Genomic DNA, 20,429 nt, shown 5'->3' on the forward strand with positions numbered 1-20,429 from the left:
CGTCAGCAACTGGTGTGATGAAGACTGTCCTTGATATGAGACAGGAGAGGGGGGGAGATCAAGAGGCTAATGTCTGGAAAGCAGGGTGGCCATGGTGCTGGACTATTCCTTCCAATCCACCGATCCAGAAATAAAAAATTCTCAACTTTTGAAGGCCAGACATAGCAACAATTAAAGGGAACAGCCATGGGTACCAGGATGGCCCCCCCCCCTCATATGCCAACCTATTTATGGGACACTTACAGGGAGCCTTCTTGGTTACCCAAGCCAGCCAACCCAAATTTTGGTACAGATTTATTGATGACATCTTCATGATCTGCACTCACAGTGAAGAACTCCAGAATTTCCTCTCCAACCTAAACTCCTTTGGTTCCATCAGATTCACCTGGTCCTACTCCAAATCCCATGCCACTTTCCTTGACATTGACCATCTGTCCAATGGCCAGCTTCACACATACATCCACATCAAACCCACCAACAAGCAACAGTACCTTCATTATGACAGCTGCCACCCATTCCATATCAAACAGCTTCCCTACAGTTTCGGTCTTCGTGGCAAACGAATCTGCTCCAGTCCTGAATCTCTGAACCATTACACCAACAACCTGAAAACAGCTTTCACATCCCGCAACTACCCTCCCGACCTGGTACAGAAGCAAATAACCAGAGCCACTTCCTCATCCCCTCAAACCCAGAACCTCCCACAGAAGAACCACAAAAGCGCCCACACTTGTGACAGGATACTTTCCGGGACTGGATCCGACTCTGAATGTGGCTCTCCAGAAGGGATACGACTTCCTCAAATCCTGCCCTGAAATGAGATCCATCCTTCATGAAATCCTCCCCACTCCACCAAGAGTGTCTTTCCACCGTCCACCTAACCTACGTAACCTCTTGGTTCATCCCTACGAAATTCCCAAACCATCTTCCCTACCCTCTGGCTCCTACCATCCCATGCACCCCCCCCCCCCACCACCAACACCACCACCACCACCACCACCTACTACTCCAGTCCTGCAACCCAGAAGGTGTACACGATCAAAGGCAGAGCCACGTGTGAAAGCACGCACGTGATTTACCAACTGACCTGCCCACACTGTCCATTCGTATGAATGGACACAGGCAGACAGTGTTTGTTGGTAATGAGCATCACCCTGTGGCTAAACATGCCTTGGTGCACGGCTAGCACATCTTGGCAAAGTGTTACACCATCCAGATTATCTGGATACTTCCTACCAACACCAACCTATCCGAAATCCGGAGATGGGAACTTGCCCTTCAATATATCCTCTCTTCTCGTTATCCACCAGGCCTCAATCCCCTCTAATTTCAAGTTGCCGCCACTAATAACTCACCTGTCATTCAACATCATCTTTGCCTCCACACTTCCACCTCGACTGACATCTCTGCCCAAACTCTTTGGTAAGTCACAGAATCTTTGTTTTCAATATATTTTTCCCATGTGGAATGTTTCTTTCCAATATATATATATATATATATATATGTCTGCTTGTGTCTGTATGTGCGGATGGATGTGTGTGTGTGTGTGTGTGTGTGTGTGTGTGTGTGTGTGTGTGTGTGTGTGCGCGCGCACGGGAGTGTACACCTGTCCTTTTTTTCCCCTAAGGGAAGTCTTTCCGCTCCCGGGATTGGAATGACTCCTTACCCTCTCCCTTAAAACCCACATCCTTTCCTCTTTCCCTCTCCTTCCTGAAGAAGCAACCATCGGTTGCGAAAGCTAGTAATTCTGTGTGTGTGTGTTTGTGTGTTTTGTTCATGTGCCTGTCTGCCGGCGCTTTCCCGCTTGGTAAGTCTTGGAATCTTTGTTTTTATATATACCCCCTGCAAACATGCCTTCACCCTAGCCAGATTACGCTCCCATATTTTATTTGCTCAGGCTTGTCTGACATTTGGCATTACCCCCAAAGGCCTCACACTTAGTTCCCATCTCTGGCTGCAATCCTTCTTTCCATCAGTCCTTATATCAGTTCCAAACTGCACAATCCGTAACACTCACCTGCCTAATGCTTCACCTATATATCAACTCAGCCAATGAACACATCTGTCAACTTCTATCCCAAATCAAAGTCCTCAATCTTTCATCTCCCACATCCACACCAGCTGTTCATAGCATCCTCCTGCAGGCCAACCACAAATTAGAACAGCATGCCACCCTCCACCTCAAAAAACTATCCAATATCCTGGTTTCCCATCTCCGGAAAGGCAACTCACTCACCCTCCACAATCTTTCAAACAAACCTCAACCTCCTCTCATTGCACACAGACCCAGTCTCTCCCATCTACTCAATCTCCCACTTCCAGCTCCACTCCCCCCAACACCTCAAAATTCTAGTCAACACAATCTGGAACCACACCACCCCAACTCAGTAGTTAACCTTTCCTCCAAACCTCTCTCCCAATCCAAAACCTCTGTCCTATCCAAAGGCCTCACCTTCAGCCCCATTCCCAGATTCGACCAAACTGCCCTTGTCAAAGATTTACTGTCCTACACTCTTAGTCTCTGCTGGAAATATCACTTTGCCACGAAGAAAAATAATCCTGATCCCACTCCTAATGATCCAACTCCCTAAGACACTATCCAAATTGAACCCTGCCTGGAACAGTTCCGTCCTCCATCACAGCGGGACCCACCTCCTCTTCCTCAAAATCACCATCTCCAAACCTTCCAGGAATTTCTCACTTCCAGCCTTGCCTCTCGATCTTTCTTGAAAAACGTTAATCCTACTCCCAACATCACCACAGCCGAAGCCCAGGCTATCCGTGATCTGAAAGCTGACCGATCCATCATCATTCTTCTGGCTGACAAGGGTTTCACGACCGTGGTACTTTATCGTCGGGAGTATGTGGCTGAGGGACTGTGTCAGCTTTCAGACAACTCTACATACAAAGTTTGCCAAGGTAATACCATTCCTGATGTCCAGGTGGAGCTTCAAGGAATCCTCAGAACCTTAGGCCCCCTACAAAACCTTCCACCTGACTCCATCAAACTCCTGACCCCACCGACACCTCGCACTCCTACCTTCTACCTACTTCCTAAAATTCACAAACCCAAACATCCCGGCCACCCCATTGTAGCTGGTTACCAAGCCCCCCACCTTAGCCAGCGTCATCCTGACCCACAACTTCTTCACTTTTGAAGGCCAGACATACCAACAATTAAAGGGAACAGCCATGGGTACCAGGATGGCCCCCTCGTATGCCAACCTATTTATGGGTCACTTAGAGGAAGCCTTCTTGGTTACCCAAGCCTGCCAACCCAAAGTTTGGTACAGATTTATTGACGACATCTTCATGATCTGGACTCACAGTGAACAACAACTCCTGAATTTCCTCTCCAACCTCAACTCCTTTGGTTCCATCAGATTCACCTGGTCCTACTCCAAATCCCATGCCACTTTCCTTGACGTTGACCATCTGTCGAATGGCCAGCTTCACACATCCGTCCACATCAAACCCACCAACAAGCAACAGTACCTCCATTATGACAGCTGCCACCCATTCCATATCAAACAGCTTCCCTACAGTTTCGGTCTTCGTGGCAAACGAATCTGCTCCAGTCCTGAATCTCTGAACCATTACACCCACAACCTGAAAACAGCTTTCGCATCCCACAACTACCATCCCGACCTAGTACGGAAGCAAATAACCAGAGCCACTTCCTCATCCCCTCAAACCCAGAACCCCTCACAGTACCCCAAAAGTGCCCCACTTGTGACAAGATACTTCCCAGGACTGGATAAGACTTTGAATGTGGCTCTCCAGCAGGGATAAGACTTCCTAAAATCCTGCCCAGACATGAGATCCATCCTTCATGAAATCCTCCCCACTCCACTAAGAATCTTTCCGCCGTCCACCTAATCTTCGGAACCTCTTGGTTCATCCCTATGAAATTCCCAAACCACCTTCCCAACCCTCTGGCTCCTACCCTTGTAACCGCCCCTGGTGTGAAACCTGTCCTATGCACCCCTCTCACCACCACGTACTCTAGTCCTGTAACCTGGAAGGTGTACACGATCAAAGGAAGAGCCACGTGTGAAAGCACCCACGTGATTTACCAACTGACCTGCCTACACTGTGATGCTTTCTATGTGGGAGTGACGAGCAACAAACTGTCTATTCACATGAATGGACACAGGCAGGCAGTGTTTGTTGGTAATGAGGATCACCCTGTGGCTAAACATGCCTTGGTGCACGGCCAGCAGCACATCTTGGCACACTGTTACACCGTCCGAGTTATCTGGATACTTCCCACCAACACCCACATATCCTAACTCTGGAGATGGGAACTCTCCCTTCAGTATATCCTCTCTTCTCGATATCCGTCAGGCCTCAACCTCCGCTAATTTCAAGTTGCCGCCGCTCATACCTCACCTGTCTTTCAACTACTTCCTTGCCTCTACTTCTGCCTCGACTGACATCTCTGCCTGAACTCTTTGCCTTTACAAGTGTCTGCTTGTGTGTCTGTGCAGATGTGCACGCGCAAGTGTACACCTGTCCTTTTTTCCCCCTAGGGAAGTGTTTCCGCTCCCGGGATTGGAGTGACTCCTTACCCTCTCCCTTAAAACCCACATTTTTTCATCTTTCCCTCTTTCCTGAAAAACCAACCGTCGGTTGCGAAAGCTAGAAATTCTGTGTGTTTTATTTATTGTGCCTATCTACCTGCGCTTTCCCCGCTTGGTCAGTCTAGTATATATATATATATATATATATATATATATACACACACACACACACACACACACACACACACACACACACACACACACACACACACACAAAGATTCCAAGACTTACCAAGCGGGAAAGCGCCGGCAGACAGGCACAATGAACAAAACACACACACAGAATTACTAGCTTTCGCAACCGATGGTTGCTTCTTCAGGAAAGAGGGAAAGAAAACGATGTGTGTTGTAAGGGAGAGTGTAAGGAGTCATCCCAATCCCGGGAGCGGAAAGACTTCCCTTAGGCGCACACGCACACGCATTTGAAAAGGCCAAAATAAATATATAAATAAATTATAAAACAGCTCTAAACAGAGATCATGGCTCTAAGTTTTTTTACTTCTATTTTCAACCACTTTTAAATAAATGCACATTCTTAACATTCAAAGGGAAAGTTTAATAATCATTCTGATAAAATAAACTTGACAGATGAATACAGAAGGCAGTACACTCAGATTCAAATAACCTATACAGTTAGTCCAGAAAACTGTTTTTACAGCTACACTTAGGGGAAGAAGGTGCAGTAACATGGGTCAAAGTTCATCCTATATCTTGCATTTGGTGCAATATCTGCAAGTTACACAAATTCTTTGTTGGATAAAAAAGTGAACAAAATTTTAAGACCACTTTAATCACGTCCTTCACCAATACCTATATGAGTAGTAATTTTCTATTAATAGAGGGCACTATAAATGTTAGTCTCTGAATAAAAACAAAAGAAGCTTCATTACTCGAAGAAATATGTAGTGTATAAAACAAATTGGAAACCACACGATATTATGGCACAAAAGAGTGAACAACTGACTACGGACAGTGAAAAAAAATTATGGAATTATTTGCACTTTGAAAGCTTCAGCTAAACTTACTATTATGCAATATTTGTGTTTCTTTAAGGTGCTGTGGCAAGAAATGTGATTCATGTCATTTCTATTATTTTAAGTACATCTAAATACTTGATATTACATATACTATCCAAATGCAATAGCAGTTTCAAATTGATGACACACACACACACACACACACACACACACACACACACACACAGGATATACTAGTTAATACCTATTCCAAGTTAAAACTCAGATTATTTTAACCCTTTCACTGCTCTGGGCGTGTTAAAGCGCGTGCCTTTGTATCTGTTATCTGTCCCCGTGTGCTCTGAATGTATTTACGTGTACCATCAATCCTTCTACCTAGTACTCTGAATGTGTCTAAGCGTAGACACTTTCACAGTACAAGGTAGAAAGACTGGTGGCATGCAGAAACACTTTCAAAGCACACAGCGACAGGTACGAAGGTGCACGCCTTAACACGTCAAGAGCAGTTAAAGGCTTAACCAACATTTTTAGAAAACCTACATCATAAGCTCAGAGGTAGTCTAAATTCATAACACAACACATAAGCACCAAAAGCTGATGTACAGTCTACATTTGATCTGCCTTACCTCCCAAAATAATCTGAAGCGGAACTGAACTTTTACGTTGTGCCAGTGCACAACTAAGGCCTTTAGTGGTGACACACTGACAGCCACTTATATCAAGACACTCAAGTTTGCAACAAAGAGACAGTATACAAGCAGTGCCAATGTCTCCAAGGTAAGGGCTGCCACGCATCTGTAAAAAGAAGATTACCAAAACAAATTAGTCAGTATTCTGACTATATGTTACCCAAAGACTAATCATTTTTAACAGATACATGCATTTCTTCAATAAAACTGCAAAAGGCAAACAGCACTAACCATAGTGAAAGCAATTACCTTATGGATGAAAGAAATTAGCACAAAAATGCACAGCACCCCAATCACCACTTACAAATTCACTTAACAGAAAATCAAAAGGGCATAAAATGAGTATTCTGAACATGCTACTCAGGTAGCATCTATTGTGTTATAAATGTGAACTACTCCTTAGATGCACAAGAATCAGGATACGAAACGTAAGAGTAAGCCCCAAAGAGGAGAAAATAAGTTTGAGGATCCTGTCCTGGTACTGCACAGCCCTCAAATTGCCTTAAACTGTTATAAGAGTCATGGTTTCGGTGGATACATATCGTATTCAGGTGTCAGATGCCTAAGACATGAATAGGTAAGTGACCATCAGGACACACTTCTATGACAGTTATCCCATGTCAAATCTAGCAGTTATCCAGAAAGAGAACCTATGTCACTCTAGTTTCAATTCCAGGTGACTTCTTGCCCATCTTCAGAGACAACCATAATGTAAAGGGTTCTGCTTTTAACACACACCAAGAAATAATTGTGTGCAGCTAGCTGCATACTACCTGGGTCCACAGTCCTCCGTTTTGACTCCAGAAAGACAGCACACAGTACTGTTCTTCATTCTCCTTGGTGTATCAATGGGCCTTAATTTACAGATAATGGTTGGCAGACAATGTTAACTGGGTAGTCATTATAAGGCATAGTAATTTGTAGGGCTATTTCCCATGCCGACAACCTTGTCACTATAAAGTTATAATGTGCGCACAGTCTAAGCTCGAAATGACTGTTTTAAGAATACTGACAAACTGAACAGTGCACAAAATTTAATACATCAATTTTTTTTATTATTTCCGTAAATTAACGATGAGCCATGAGCACTTGATATACATGTAATTGACTGCTTCAGAATGACAAATTTACATGTGATAAAAGCTGGATCTGATATAACAAGGTACATTTTCAGCCACAACAATGCTTGAAGCTGTCTCTTCATCTCAGTCTATTTACTCATATATGCTGTGTCAGCTTTCTTGATGTGATTTAAGTTTCCATATGTGATTATTATTATTATTCCAGCATTACAAACATACATTGGAAATCTGAAGCACACGTTATTTGCAGCAACCAGGGATTTTTTTGGTGGATAGCTCCCATGAACTAATTATGCAAACTGGTTAACTTAAACTGCCTCTGAAACAAAAAATCTGAAACAATTTACATATGAATGTATGTACAAGGTCTAAATACTTCGATACAGGTGGACACAGGTGTGAGTGAATTTGTACTCTAGCTCAAAGCATTAACTCTAAAAACTGTGTGCCTGTTGATTTCTGCTTTTCAGTCTGTAGTCTGCTTTACTCCTTTATTTACATTCTAGCATAACCATTCTAGTAAAATAAAATGTGATTCAGAAAAATTTCAACATAGGGCTTCAGACTCCCTACAACAGGCATCACAAACCATCATGATTAGAAAGCCACCTTAGCTGAAAGAGTGTTTAGGCCAGTTACTAGCAGAATGACAGGAGCAATTTGAAAATCTGATTTAGGTGGGGTGGAGGTGGGCAGGCATGGAGGCAGCTTGCATTTAACACAAAAAATTGAACAAGCCTCATATCCTCATTCACAGTATACACTACTGAACTACACTGAGAATGCACCTTTTCTTTTACTCCATATTACAGAAGTGGCAGAACACAGCAATTTCCAGTACTTAGAGTATCGAGAAACATTAGAAATCCAAAAAATTAAATTTGAGAAATGTGACTGATGAGGATGCTATGGAATAGAAATTTTAATTATATATTCTGAAAATGTGTAACCCTACACACAAATACGGTTCACAGTATTAATATTTTACGAAATCATTAAAAATATGCACACACCTCCAACTTCTTGAGTGCTGGGAAACCTTCCTCTCTAAACTGCAGCATACATGAATCTGATTTCCCTGGCAGATAGCTCATGATCAAGATCTCCAGATTCTTCAGCGCCGAAAGGAATTCCATAATCAAAGCAATGTTGTTCAATGCACAGCAACCTATTTAAACATAGAAATGTTTTACTGGACACACAAAAAGTAATCCGGTGCACAAGTTTACATTTATATGTATCAAATTTTACATTAACTGCACCTGATTTTGCTAAGAAATACCAACAAGAACAGCATTACAACATAATGGAAGTGGCTATCATCAGAACCCATGTCTAAACGCAGTTGATTCAGAACTAAGGAAAATAATTATGACAAAGCTGGCATCTGGTAATATGAAATAAAAGCACATGTATGGAATTATTTATTCAATTTAACATCTTCACTAAGGGTTTAAAGTCTAACAGCGTTACGGAAAGAAAAAAAAATAAAAGTAATGTGACAAAATGCCCTCTATATTATTCATACTTAGGCCAAGTTAACATGTCTATGAGGCATACAAAATTTACATGTCAAAGAGAAAAGCGAGTGGGGTGGGGAGGGCAGGTGATAGGAGATATTTCAATGAAAGGGATCACAGCCTTATTCAGTCTATCATATATAGAGTGCACATGCCAAATGATTGCTTTCATATATGCAACAATACCTCTCACAGGAAAGTTCTAAATGTGTGCTGTTTCACTGGATATTTGACATTTAAGTATGTGTCATTTTTAAGAGTTACTGCACGGGTATATCTGAAGGCTACCTAAAGCGAATTTTTTTGTATGCCTCTCAAAAGTAACTTCACATACAATGTAGGGATTGTGATTCTGAGGTGTTTTTTTTTTTTTATCAAGGTGCATGTGCATGCACACGTGTGTTTCTGTGGGGGAGTTGCTTACCAAACTTTTTACATGATGAAACCTGAGTCCCTTGCAAAGACAAGTGGAAATCAAAGGATAAGCTAGAATATCAACAAGACTACAAGGCCACCCTTAGCTGACTTATAGAATTTAAGACAAAGAATGAGTTTCCAAATGGCACTTGTGCGTACTACCTAGAGGTAATTTAACATGTATATGCAAGTTTGAGAATAAGGCTCTAATAACAATAACAGGTCCTACAAACCCAACAGTGCACTAACTCAGGAATATTTTTGAAATTCAAATGGCCACAAAGGGCACTAAAATCGCCATTCTACTTACCTCACTTGGAACGCAGCATTTTATTTTTTTAAATTCTAATATCAGAAACAGCACACTTTTTAGATGTTTAATACATCATGTTATAAGCTTACTGTGATGGCATAATTTTGAGTTTGCTTTGGAAGCTGATAAAAGTAAATGGTGAAGTAAAAAAGCTCATGGAAAATGGTTGAGTTTACAATGGATTTTTTACAATACTAAGGTGTTAAATTTGCCATATAATTGCAAATGTCAGTTTATTGCACACTCTCATCTTCAATCACTTGCCTAAATAAGTTTCTATGAAGACAACTTCATTGAAATCAATGGGACAAAAATGGAAATCTATTTCAAGTTGTAATTAGTTGTTTCATAAAGGCTACACACAATGATAATTACATGCAGCTATTGGGTCATGTATAATAAAGCCTCTAAAACCAAGATAACTTATTGCAATGATGAAAGTCCCCACATACAAATGCATACCCCTGAACAATAGTAACAGAGCTGCACGACACGAACAAGGGAGCAGAATCTGAAGTACTGTTCACATACATGATTCTTCTAACTACTTAACATAAAACCTCGAGTTATCTTGTTTTTATATCTTCAGAGAAACTTCTGGTACTACATTTCTAGCCTGAGTGTCATTTTCTGATTGAGGAGGTTGCCACTAGATATCGTCTTTACCTGGTGCAGCTTTGCATACTCTACACTACTATAAGGCTAACAGCACCTCCATTTTGTGCAAATCCTGCCAGTTTTTTTCCTCCACAAACATTGTTTCATAAAATGTATATCATGGGGAAATTACTGATATGTTAATGTAAAAACGGGTGCAAATTAACATTGCTAACATACTCAATTTGACAAGAGCAATAAAAAATGTCAAATGGTGGGAAAGCATTAATTCCAAGAATGTGTAAGTGGGAGTTGTACTTAAGAACAGATATCACAGATTCATATAACTGATCTGCCTAGATGGACAATGGATCCACAAGTACATCTGACATCCTGTGTGAATCTCTCAGTAAAAAAAATGGAGGAAATGAACAAGGACTGCAGACAGGTGACACACTGTGGGAGTGTGGGTCAGTTGTGAGAGTGCCAAGATAGTTATGACAAACACTGTCCTGGGTGGTACAATGGTTAACACAACTGCCCAGTAAGCACCAGATCCTTGGACCAGCACACGTTTTTGCATGTCACCACTGGTTTTGCACACAGTCCTGATGCAGCTAATATAAAGAATTTCTTCCCTTCCCCCCTCGAATTAAATTTTATATTTATTCTTCTGAAAGGATACATCTAAAATTAATTACTAATCAGGAGAATAACACTGCAGTGACACAGTTTACTAGAGTTCCAATTCCTAAACTGCTTCTCCCTATTAATTTAAAGAAAATTTTAGAATATATGAATTCAAAACCTCAGACTTAAAATCCTGTCACACTGGTTTTACACTTTCCACATCAATTTCACTACCATGTGAACTGCATGTGCTTAAGATTCATTTAAATTAATTTCATTTGCAGTGTAACAATGGACTGTTTACAAGTGTGTGAAATCAGACCTATTTGTTAATAACACCAACATGGAAGTTCCATCATGAAGTGTGTTGACAATAATCAGTATTTCATAAAGAGAGATGTGCGTGCATGCGTGCACACACTTTAGGCATTTCATAATGTACAGTATGCATCTGACCAGCTCTACAGCATGGTGTACTATTGAGAATAACTTTTTACAGCACAACATACATCTACATCACTGGCATGCATTTCTGCCAGACACGTCACAGATTCAACATTTAAGGAATATTATTACTTGGGAACTGGAAGACAGACTGCACTGACTGTTCATAATGAAGCTAAATTTAGTCCATGAGCTTATTTCCAAGCCATTACAGACAATGTCTGTTGGTTTCCAAAAACAATAACATTCACCCTATAATTTATGTAACGGTTCAATTTTTGTATGCCTATTAGTTGTACACACCATAAATTTCAATTTGAGAGTCATCTACTAATTTAACCACAGCCAAAGTAACTATCTGATTAAGAAAATATAGAATTATAATTATGCATTAACAGTGTAAAATGTCACCTACCTTCTACATTCAATTCTTTCATATTGATACAACTATTTACAATAGAAATTAACAGCTCATCAGTTAAAGATGCATTAAATTTTAGATCTAAAAGTGTAAGCTGCTCGCCCTTGGCAGCAATGGCAGAGAATGCCCTCCCATTAAGGAGAGGAAATAATTGTGCCATTGTAAGCTCTTCCAAATTTTTGGCACTATCCAGTATGTGCTTAACATCTATATCACCCAAGCTGCAATTTGCACTCAAATCCAGCTTTGTTATAGTTTTAACCGCACGTGCAACCTGGAAGATATATCAATTATTAATTACAAGTTTTTTTCCTTTGTGTTTTCACATAATCTACTTAGCTATCTATGGCATGTGCAATTTGTTATTGCTGATAGTATGTTAAATAATTTACTCAAAACGAAGACTAACAAAATTCATTACTTTCATAAATCCATTTTGGTGAAACAATGTCTACAAGCTGAGTCTGTACAATATTTAGACGGCACATTGGTTACCAAGATCCTTAAATGTCATGGGGGAAGCAACAGATTGAAATAAGGGCGAAATGGAGAAAAGTTGCACTGTGCATTAGGAAGCTAAACTATGTCTATAGTATTAAACATGAAGCAAAATACATGAACATGTAGCAAATGTAGACATAATCCCTCATTAAAGCCAGATTCTAACCACACAGATCAAACAAACAAAAAAATTTACTGAATAGGCTTAAAGGCAGCAGCAAAAATGTTTTACTTAAATTTCTGATATTTACTTTACAGTCACAAGGTCTTGGTCGCAGGTATAATTATCTGCCTAAAGTTCCATCTTTCTATGCTGGAAGCATTTGAACCTGTAACAATAAGCAATTAGAGTCTTAAACAAGCTCAGCAAGCCGAACTGTTTATACTTTTATACACCATGTAGGTTCCTGACAGCAGACTGCTACCTAAGATCGCAGTCACATCGGTGTGCGTTTTGGAGCTTGTGTGGGAAAAAATTGGCAGTGTGTTTTGTTTAGCACTAAGGACCGCAACTTGTATAATTTCAGTCCTCCTCCTCTTCTGTTAAAGTAGTGTTTTTGAAGTTCTACGGGCCCTGTACAGCCTAGCAAGTAATGATAAGTTTTTATTAAAACGACTTCCTAGTCCCAGTGCCTCATCTGCTACTGCTGATTTATCCATTTTGCCCAGGCAACAATTGCTGATTTCTGTAAGTTATTCGTTAATACTTTTTTTTGTATTTTGTAAGTGCACTTGCCAAATGTGAGGTATTTTATATACTCCTGCAGTGGCAACCAACGCGCATAGATCCTCTGCTGTGTTCAAATATTCACACCCCTTTCTAGTTGGTTTAAACACTGTATCAATACCAGGTTCTCTCAGTATGCTGTTGATATATATGGCAGATTTTACAAATGGAAAACTTCCCATTTAGTTCGTTCTTTCTGATCAGAACATTTTGCTTTTTGGAGTGTAGTGTCCTGCTTACCTCCATAAGAGCAGGTATTTCTTCTGGTGGAAGTTAACAGAAGAGGAGGAGGACTGAAATTATACAAGTTGCGGTCCTTAGTGCTAAACAAAACACACTGCCAATTTTTTCCCACACAAGCTCCAAAACGCACACCGATGTGACTGCGATCTTCTTTCTGATCAGAACATTTTGCTTTTTGGAGTGTAGTGTCCTGCTTACCTCCGTAAGAGCAGGTATTTCTTCTGGTGGAAGTTCTTAAATGATCGAGCTCATCCTTGAGATTGAATGTTCTGTGAAGGTATTTATATGTGTTAACTGGCTTTCTGTAGACTTTAAGGTATGTTGTTCCACAGTGCTTTTTAAGTACTTATACATCAAAGATTGAAACTACTTTCTTTTTTCATAGTGAACTTTATATCAAAATATCATTTAGAAAATTATGAAATTCCGAGGATTGCGTGGATGCATATAAACAGTTTGGCACGCTGAACTTATTTAAGACTAACTGCTTTCTGAGTAAAAGCCTCTGATGATGTTTCCAGCACAGAGAAGACTAAACATTAGACAGAGAAATTAAGCCTTGGACCACAGCCTGATGCCCATACAAGGAATATCAGCAAAAATGCAAATACCAGCTGTGAAAGTGAATTATAAGGTTTCAACTAAAGAGAATGTTATAACAATCATTCAAATTAATTGTGCAATCATCCAAGCTTCACTCCCCCCCTCTTACAATGTGTTCCTAAAATTTAAGTACAGAATGTGTACGAACTTAATATTCTTGAACTTAATTATTTGTTAGCACACACCTGTTTGCCATCAAGCCCTGTGCACCCATCTAATGTGAGGTGGCGGAGTGAGTTGCTGACACGTCCCAGACCCCAGCCACTGAGACGGAACCATCCTGCAACTGACAGTCTCTCCAACACAGGGCACTTCACTAATAAGTGAGATAAATCCCGATCTGATATTCCACAGCAGCCTGTTAAATCCAGGACACGTAGTTGTGGTCCATTGAGAGGCCGCAATGTAGAGCCATTAAGCCGAGAATGTGTTATGCGCAGTTCTTCCAGCTCCCTACAATAACGCCCTGCAACAGTCAGTCTATAAGGTCCTGCAAAAACTTTTACACCCTATTGCTTCAGTGGAAGACAGACAGACAGAGAAAGAGAGAGAGAAGGCTGGGGGGGGGGGGGGGGGGGGGTAGGCTATACATCATTTGATTAAAAGTATCCCGACACCCCTATGCAATGCGGAACTGGTCAGCAGATGTCCTGATAGACTCACTAGCATAAAGAGGTGGGAGGGCTGTGTTGTCGGCACAGAAGCAGAGACAGCAGAATGGCTCAGCCAGGAGAGATAAGCATCTTTAAACATTGGCTGTTGTCTGAATAACAAATTATCAGACATATCAATCCTTCTAATGGTGCCCAAGGCAACTGCTAGTGATGTGAGTGGAGTGGAAACACGAAGGAACAATCCATGCTAAACATTATATACAGGCTACCAGCATTCCAGCTGAATGTTGGGTGCTTGTACAAATGGGATACAATGCACAAGCAGCTTCTCATAAGCCAAGCAGCTCCTCATAAGCCACACATTTCTGGAGTCCATGTCAAGTAACACTATGTCGTGTAAAGAGTGATACCACTGGACAGTGGACGGCTGGAATGAGTCAATTGGAGTGATGAATAACCCTGTAGTAAACCAAAGAAAGGGTTTGAGTTTGGCCAATGTCTGAAAAATGTTACCTACCATTGTGCATAGTGCCAACAGCAAAGTAGAGAGGTGGTGGTATTAAAATAGGAGGGTGTTTGATCAGTGTGAGATCCCTTAGATGTGGAAAGATAAGAATGCATTTTACAGTGCTGTGCACTGCACACAGAGGAACGGTTTGAAGACTATGACATCAGTGCGACAATGAATTTTGTCAAAGCAGCACCTAGGAGGCAATGGTTTGAAAACAGTAACATTCTTGGAATGGTATGGCTGCCTCAAGTAAAAACCTGAATCCAGTGGAATCAGGGTGTCTACTTCACACTGACCTTCCCTGATTTTGGCTTTAGAAGACTGGCCAGCTACTCTTCCACAGATATTCAAACACCCCATTGAAAGTGTCCAAGAGGTCAAGTCATGAAAGGAGAAGGGGGTAAAAAAGACTCATACTAATTTAACACACAAAGATATTGTGATAGCAATTATAAACAACTAGTTGTCATGGTGATATTACTATTTGCTCTAGAACCCAACAACTAACGACACTGATTGAAATTACTGCCATGTGTTTCATATTAAAAACAGACCTTGTTCTATTTAACATATGTAGATATGACATCATTAAAATCTTTCCTGGAATTGTTGAAATCAGTATATAAGTTAACTTTATATATATATATATATATAAAAGTTATCACGGAAACCCCACATCTAACTTGGTAATGCTTACAATGAAAGTTGTATGTTAATCATTTAAAGTTTTGTACTTACCAACACAAACAACTGTCTCTCTGCTTATTGTCTGTGTATCATGTGACAGGTCTAGTTTCTTTAGACTGCTACCACAGCGCTGTATAATGGCTGGCAAACTCTTATGTATATTCCGCAATTTCTTTGCACAGAGTTCACGAGTTGATTTCCACATCATTTGGCTGATGGACTGCCACCTTTTGCACACTAACAATAAAGAATGTTATAAAGCACTCAGTGAGAACTAAGAAGGATAACACTTAAGAGAAGCTGAGTATTCACTTACTAACAGTTTATATTGCCCATCAACTTCAGACTATATTTTTAGCAAGTCTTACACCGTCTCTCTTATTTCCCTTAATTATTACCTTCTACTGCCATTTATTAAAAGTTTTACATACAGCCTGCCATTTTTTAAATTTTCAATTAACTTTAATATAAGACTATATTGTTGCTCCACCAACTGACAACACGAATGTATTCCAGTTAAGGAGGCCAAAATAAAACAGCCCTGGAAAATTTAAGTGGCTTGCATAAAAACCAATGGTGGTATTTTATAGAACTGCTTCAGAAAACATGCAATACAACCTGCGAATAGTATCTAAAAATCACGATGAGTCAGCTGCTCACGTAAAAATACATAAATATCATCATGTCATTCAAGACAGTTTCATTCTGGCCACCCTGTGGCATACAACTACTTTAAACTGACCACTTTTCTCAATATGAGAATGTGGCGAACTTAAATTGCAATACTTGAGAAACACTCTTATGAAAGAAAGATTTATAAATTTAGAAAATTGTATGAGGATGGTTCGACAAAGAGAGAGAGAGAGAGAGAGAGAGAGAGAGAGAGAGAGAGAGAGAGAGAGAGAGAGAGAGAGAGAATGAGAATGTTTGTTTTGTAAACAACTCTCCTTACTTTTCAATAGAGTTTCCTTTGATGGAGATACACTTGGTATACAGCAATACTCTAGCTTTTTCATTCTATCATAAATGATGTAGGTTCCATCAAACTCTGCAAAATACTCATTGACTTATTATCACTTCCTCATTTGATGAAAATTTCTTCCAAGCAAATTAAAGCTCAAGTTAGGGAGCAGGAAGTAGTCACTTCAGCTGAAGTTTGGTGCATAGGGTGAATGAGAAACAATTCAAAAAGCAATTCATTCACTTTCACCATTATCATAATTGATGTCAGTGAAGGTACTATATACTGGTGAAAAAACTTCCCTGAGTGCCAACCTTGGTCTTTTTCAGCTAATCCAAGAATCAAATAGTCCAACAATGAAGCAAAATAGAGTCCAGTTAAGACTGATTTTTTACAAGTAATAGATGATGACTATTCCTTGGGAATCCCAAAACACATTGGCCATCACCTTACCAGCTGACAAAACAATCTTTGCCTTCTTTGGTGCACTTTCACCAGCTTCTTTTCATTGTTTTGACAGCAGAATCACGATGGATCCAGGTTTCATCAGCAGTCACAAATCAGCACACAGTCTTATAGATTGTGATTAAACATCACCAGACACTGTGTTGAAATGTTGTGCCGAGTGCGCTTTTGGTTGACTGACCAATTGTGGCACCCACCTCGCACACAGCTTATTCGTAGCCAATTCACTGTGCAGGATACTATGCACTCGGTTGAGATGCCTACAGTCTCAGCAATCTCTCAATATTTTATTCAGTGGTCTTGCATTACCATATCACGAATTTTGTCAATGGCATCCTGTGTGGTGACAACTGGACAGCCAGAACACACTATCTTTGGTAATCGTCCAATCACATTTAAATTCACTGATCCAAAAGTAAATCCTCTTCAATGATGGTGCAGAGGCCATGTAAACTTCACCTAACTCTGATTTGTGTGATAGTCCAACCCTTCAAATGATGTTTATTAACAGCAGAAAAAACTGTTTTCTCCACTTTCAATCACAGCTGACACATGACCAATGTTCCTTTCTTTCATGGAAATTTAGGAGACATGTCAAACCACCCTGATACTGGTGTTCATAGGATTGAAACAAGACACGAACTGCAGAGATGCTATGACAATTTACTTGCTGTCACTAACTACAGGAAGCTGCAACATACATTTACCTTACATAATATTGCCCCATAATAACATTAATACCTCATTTGTCCCTTTTCATAATTCAGTCAAGGTTGTCCCACATCCCAGGCACACACTATACCAACAGACGAGAATCACTCGCCAAACTAAACTTCCCGTTGGAAGTAAACACTATTCCCAAATCATCTCACAGTGCGGCAGTGCATTCATCTCATCACACAGTGCTTTTATAAGAGGGGTAGGTGCGGGACAGATCACTCAGCAGCTCCTCTATGATGGGAAACGTTGTGACTGACAGTAAACTCGGAAGGCCAGTACAAGGTCTGTAACCTCAGCAAGTTACGGTACTAGTAGAATGTTTTCACATACAGGCAGGTTAACCAACCTTCCCAACCCATCTTGTACCTGCTGGATTTTATCTTAAGGCTGCCATTGATGGGTGAACCCGTTTGAATCCAAATTGTACCGTGTCATCCTTTATCCCTACAACAGTGATTCAGTGCAACAACACAAAATAGAAAGTTTTGCGAGTAATTCCTACAGGAACTTAATTGTGGATAGTGTTGAAGATTACACAGACAGCAAAAGAATTTTGAAGAATAGAAACACTTTAGAGGCTTTAACAATGCTATAATGTTGTGAAGGGCACTGTTTCTTTACAATGCACAAACGCATTTCGAAGCCCCACAGAAAGTGATTGGCTGATAGTTTGTCACAACCAGTCAATTGGCAGTTAATTTACCATCCCCATTGTCAGTCCCATTATCTTCTACAGATATTTTTGAGAGAGTAGAAGAACACACAATAATTTAAAGGGCAAAGGTTTGTTATTATCCATCCGAATTATAAGCATTTGTTATAAACATCCTGAAACATGTTACAGTAATTCCTCTACAGATAGACACTGATGGGCAACAAAATAAATGCTGGAATATTTTAGGCTTCAAAACAATCATGTCAGATTGATAATCATCAGAACAAAAGAAGCAATCCATCTAATAAATTTACTATGAAGAGCAATAGTGGCTGCCAATGTGAAATAATTGTTTATGAACATTAAGCAAATTTCTTATCCAAATAAACAATTGGAAGAGCTGATATAAATACCATTTTCAGAAAATATATCAGCCTGTACAGTTAATACACTATCAACAAACAATAGGAAGGAAGGTCATTAGAAACAAAGTGGAAGTTTAGAATGGAAAAGGATAGAGCATGAAATCAAATTTTGCCTTTGCAACAGAACTATCCCAATATTTGCCTCAAAGGATTTCAGGAAATTACAGAAAATCTAGAAGGTGCTGTGCTGAGTGTCCAGTGGCATGAACAATGCACTAGCTCAACAGTTATTTACTTCCCCTTCCTTTCCCTGGAAATGAGAAAACCATTCCACAGAATTTAACTCTTACAGCAAGTAACTCCCAAAGTGGAAGGAATGCTTAAGGCTAAAATGCTAGGTTTTAGAATAATACTCTCTAACAGAAAGGTGATTAAAGAATGAATAATTTTAAGTTATTCACAATATTCTCTAACAGCAAGGTATACAAACTTCATCACTAAGACAGCAGAAAAAATTCTAACAACAAAAACTTTTCCAATTACTTTGTCACATTATCTTTCCTTGACAAGACTGGTACACATGATACACACGCACACACTATTCAACAGCATACTATTTATATACAGAAGTTCACTGAAACATTTAATAATTACCTCGTTCAATTGCAATCCTTTCATAGCATGACAGATAGGAAAAAACATGCATAAGACAGTCATCATTGAGGATATTGACCATACACAGAGACTCTTCTACATCTGTATCTTGCTGCAGTATGGGAGCTACTTTCTTGGCACCACCAGCACTAGCACTTTGTGATCCCCGCCAAGGATCAAGGACTAATGTACCATCCGCTGCTTGATATGGTTGGTGCCAGCTGTCGGCAGGTGCCACATATAGTCTCTTGCCATTCAGTGTGATACCATGCAAGGTTTTGCTCTTCATCATGGCTCTGTGAATATGTATACAGAGATCTGATTTGGTACACAATGGACAGGTTATAATCAAGTTTTATACAACAATAATAAATATTTATTAAGCAATAGCTACAAGCACTACACTAGAGAAAAAGTACCTTCTCACTGACAAAGCAAGCTGGGATAATTTTAATTCCCCTTGTTTTGTCCTCTGCCTCTTTGAAATTCATTTTTTCCATTTTGACTTAACATTAACTTACATGAATATAATCTGCATTTTCATAATAGAGAAAGGTTGACCGTCAGTTTTAAAGATTATAACAACAGATCTAATTTTGTGCTTAGTTTTGAGTATGTATTTGATTTTCTAATTTATTTTTGTTATTCCAAGTTAGTAAGTTACATTATAGGGTGAAGTTGACATATAAACAAGTATAAATTCTATACTTATAATAAACATTTGGAACACAAAATATTAACAATCTTAAAGTACCTATTTAGCTCTATTCAAAAACATGTTAGCAAAATCGGCCCTTCATTAATTCCAAAGTAATTAACTGTTTCATTATATGTATTGCTTGCATAATTATATTTGTTAATTTCATGGTTTAAACAAATAATTCAGCCTAAACCTCAGAGCAGAAAAACTGTTAAAAAGATGCAATTTTTCGATGTATTCATTTCATTGAGGGAGTTAAATTTTAATTGTAATTTCTGTAAATTTAACTTCCAAACAATTTGCAGTTTCAGTACCAATTATTGTGATTATATATAAGGGCCCCAATTTTT

The 20,429-nt window shown here is 39.7% G+C and overlaps 1 protein-coding gene across 7 annotated transcripts in view; it reads right to left on the minus strand.

Moving 5' to 3' along the window:
• Positions 1–20,429, minus strand: part of LOC126282148 (F-box/LRR-repeat protein 7-like) — a 78,997-nt gene that overhangs the window by 15,042 nt on the left and 43,526 nt on the right. For all 7 annotated transcript variants that reach the window (XM_049981658.1, XM_049981652.1, XM_049981653.1 and 4 more), the window contains 6 exons: positions 19,380–19,675; positions 15,611–15,796; positions 13,933–14,213; positions 11,668–11,947; positions 8,345–8,499; positions 6,187–6,355 (listed from right to left, as the gene is read on the minus strand). In XM_049981658.1, the coding sequence (XP_049837615.1) occupies positions 6,187–6,355; positions 8,345–8,499; positions 11,668–11,947; positions 13,933–14,213; positions 15,611–15,796; positions 19,380–19,671 (1,363 nt within the window). In that variant the 5' untranslated portion in view covers positions 19,672–19,675. The remainder of the gene's footprint in view (positions 1–6,186; positions 6,356–8,344; positions 8,500–11,667; positions 11,948–13,932; positions 14,214–15,610; positions 15,797–19,379; positions 19,676–20,429) is intronic.

This window comes from Schistocerca gregaria, chromosome 7 (assembly GCF_023897955.1).
Source record: "Schistocerca gregaria isolate iqSchGreg1 chromosome 7, iqSchGreg1.2, whole genome shotgun sequence".
Lineage (NCBI taxonomy): Eukaryota > Metazoa > Arthropoda > Insecta > Orthoptera > Acrididae > Schistocerca > Schistocerca gregaria.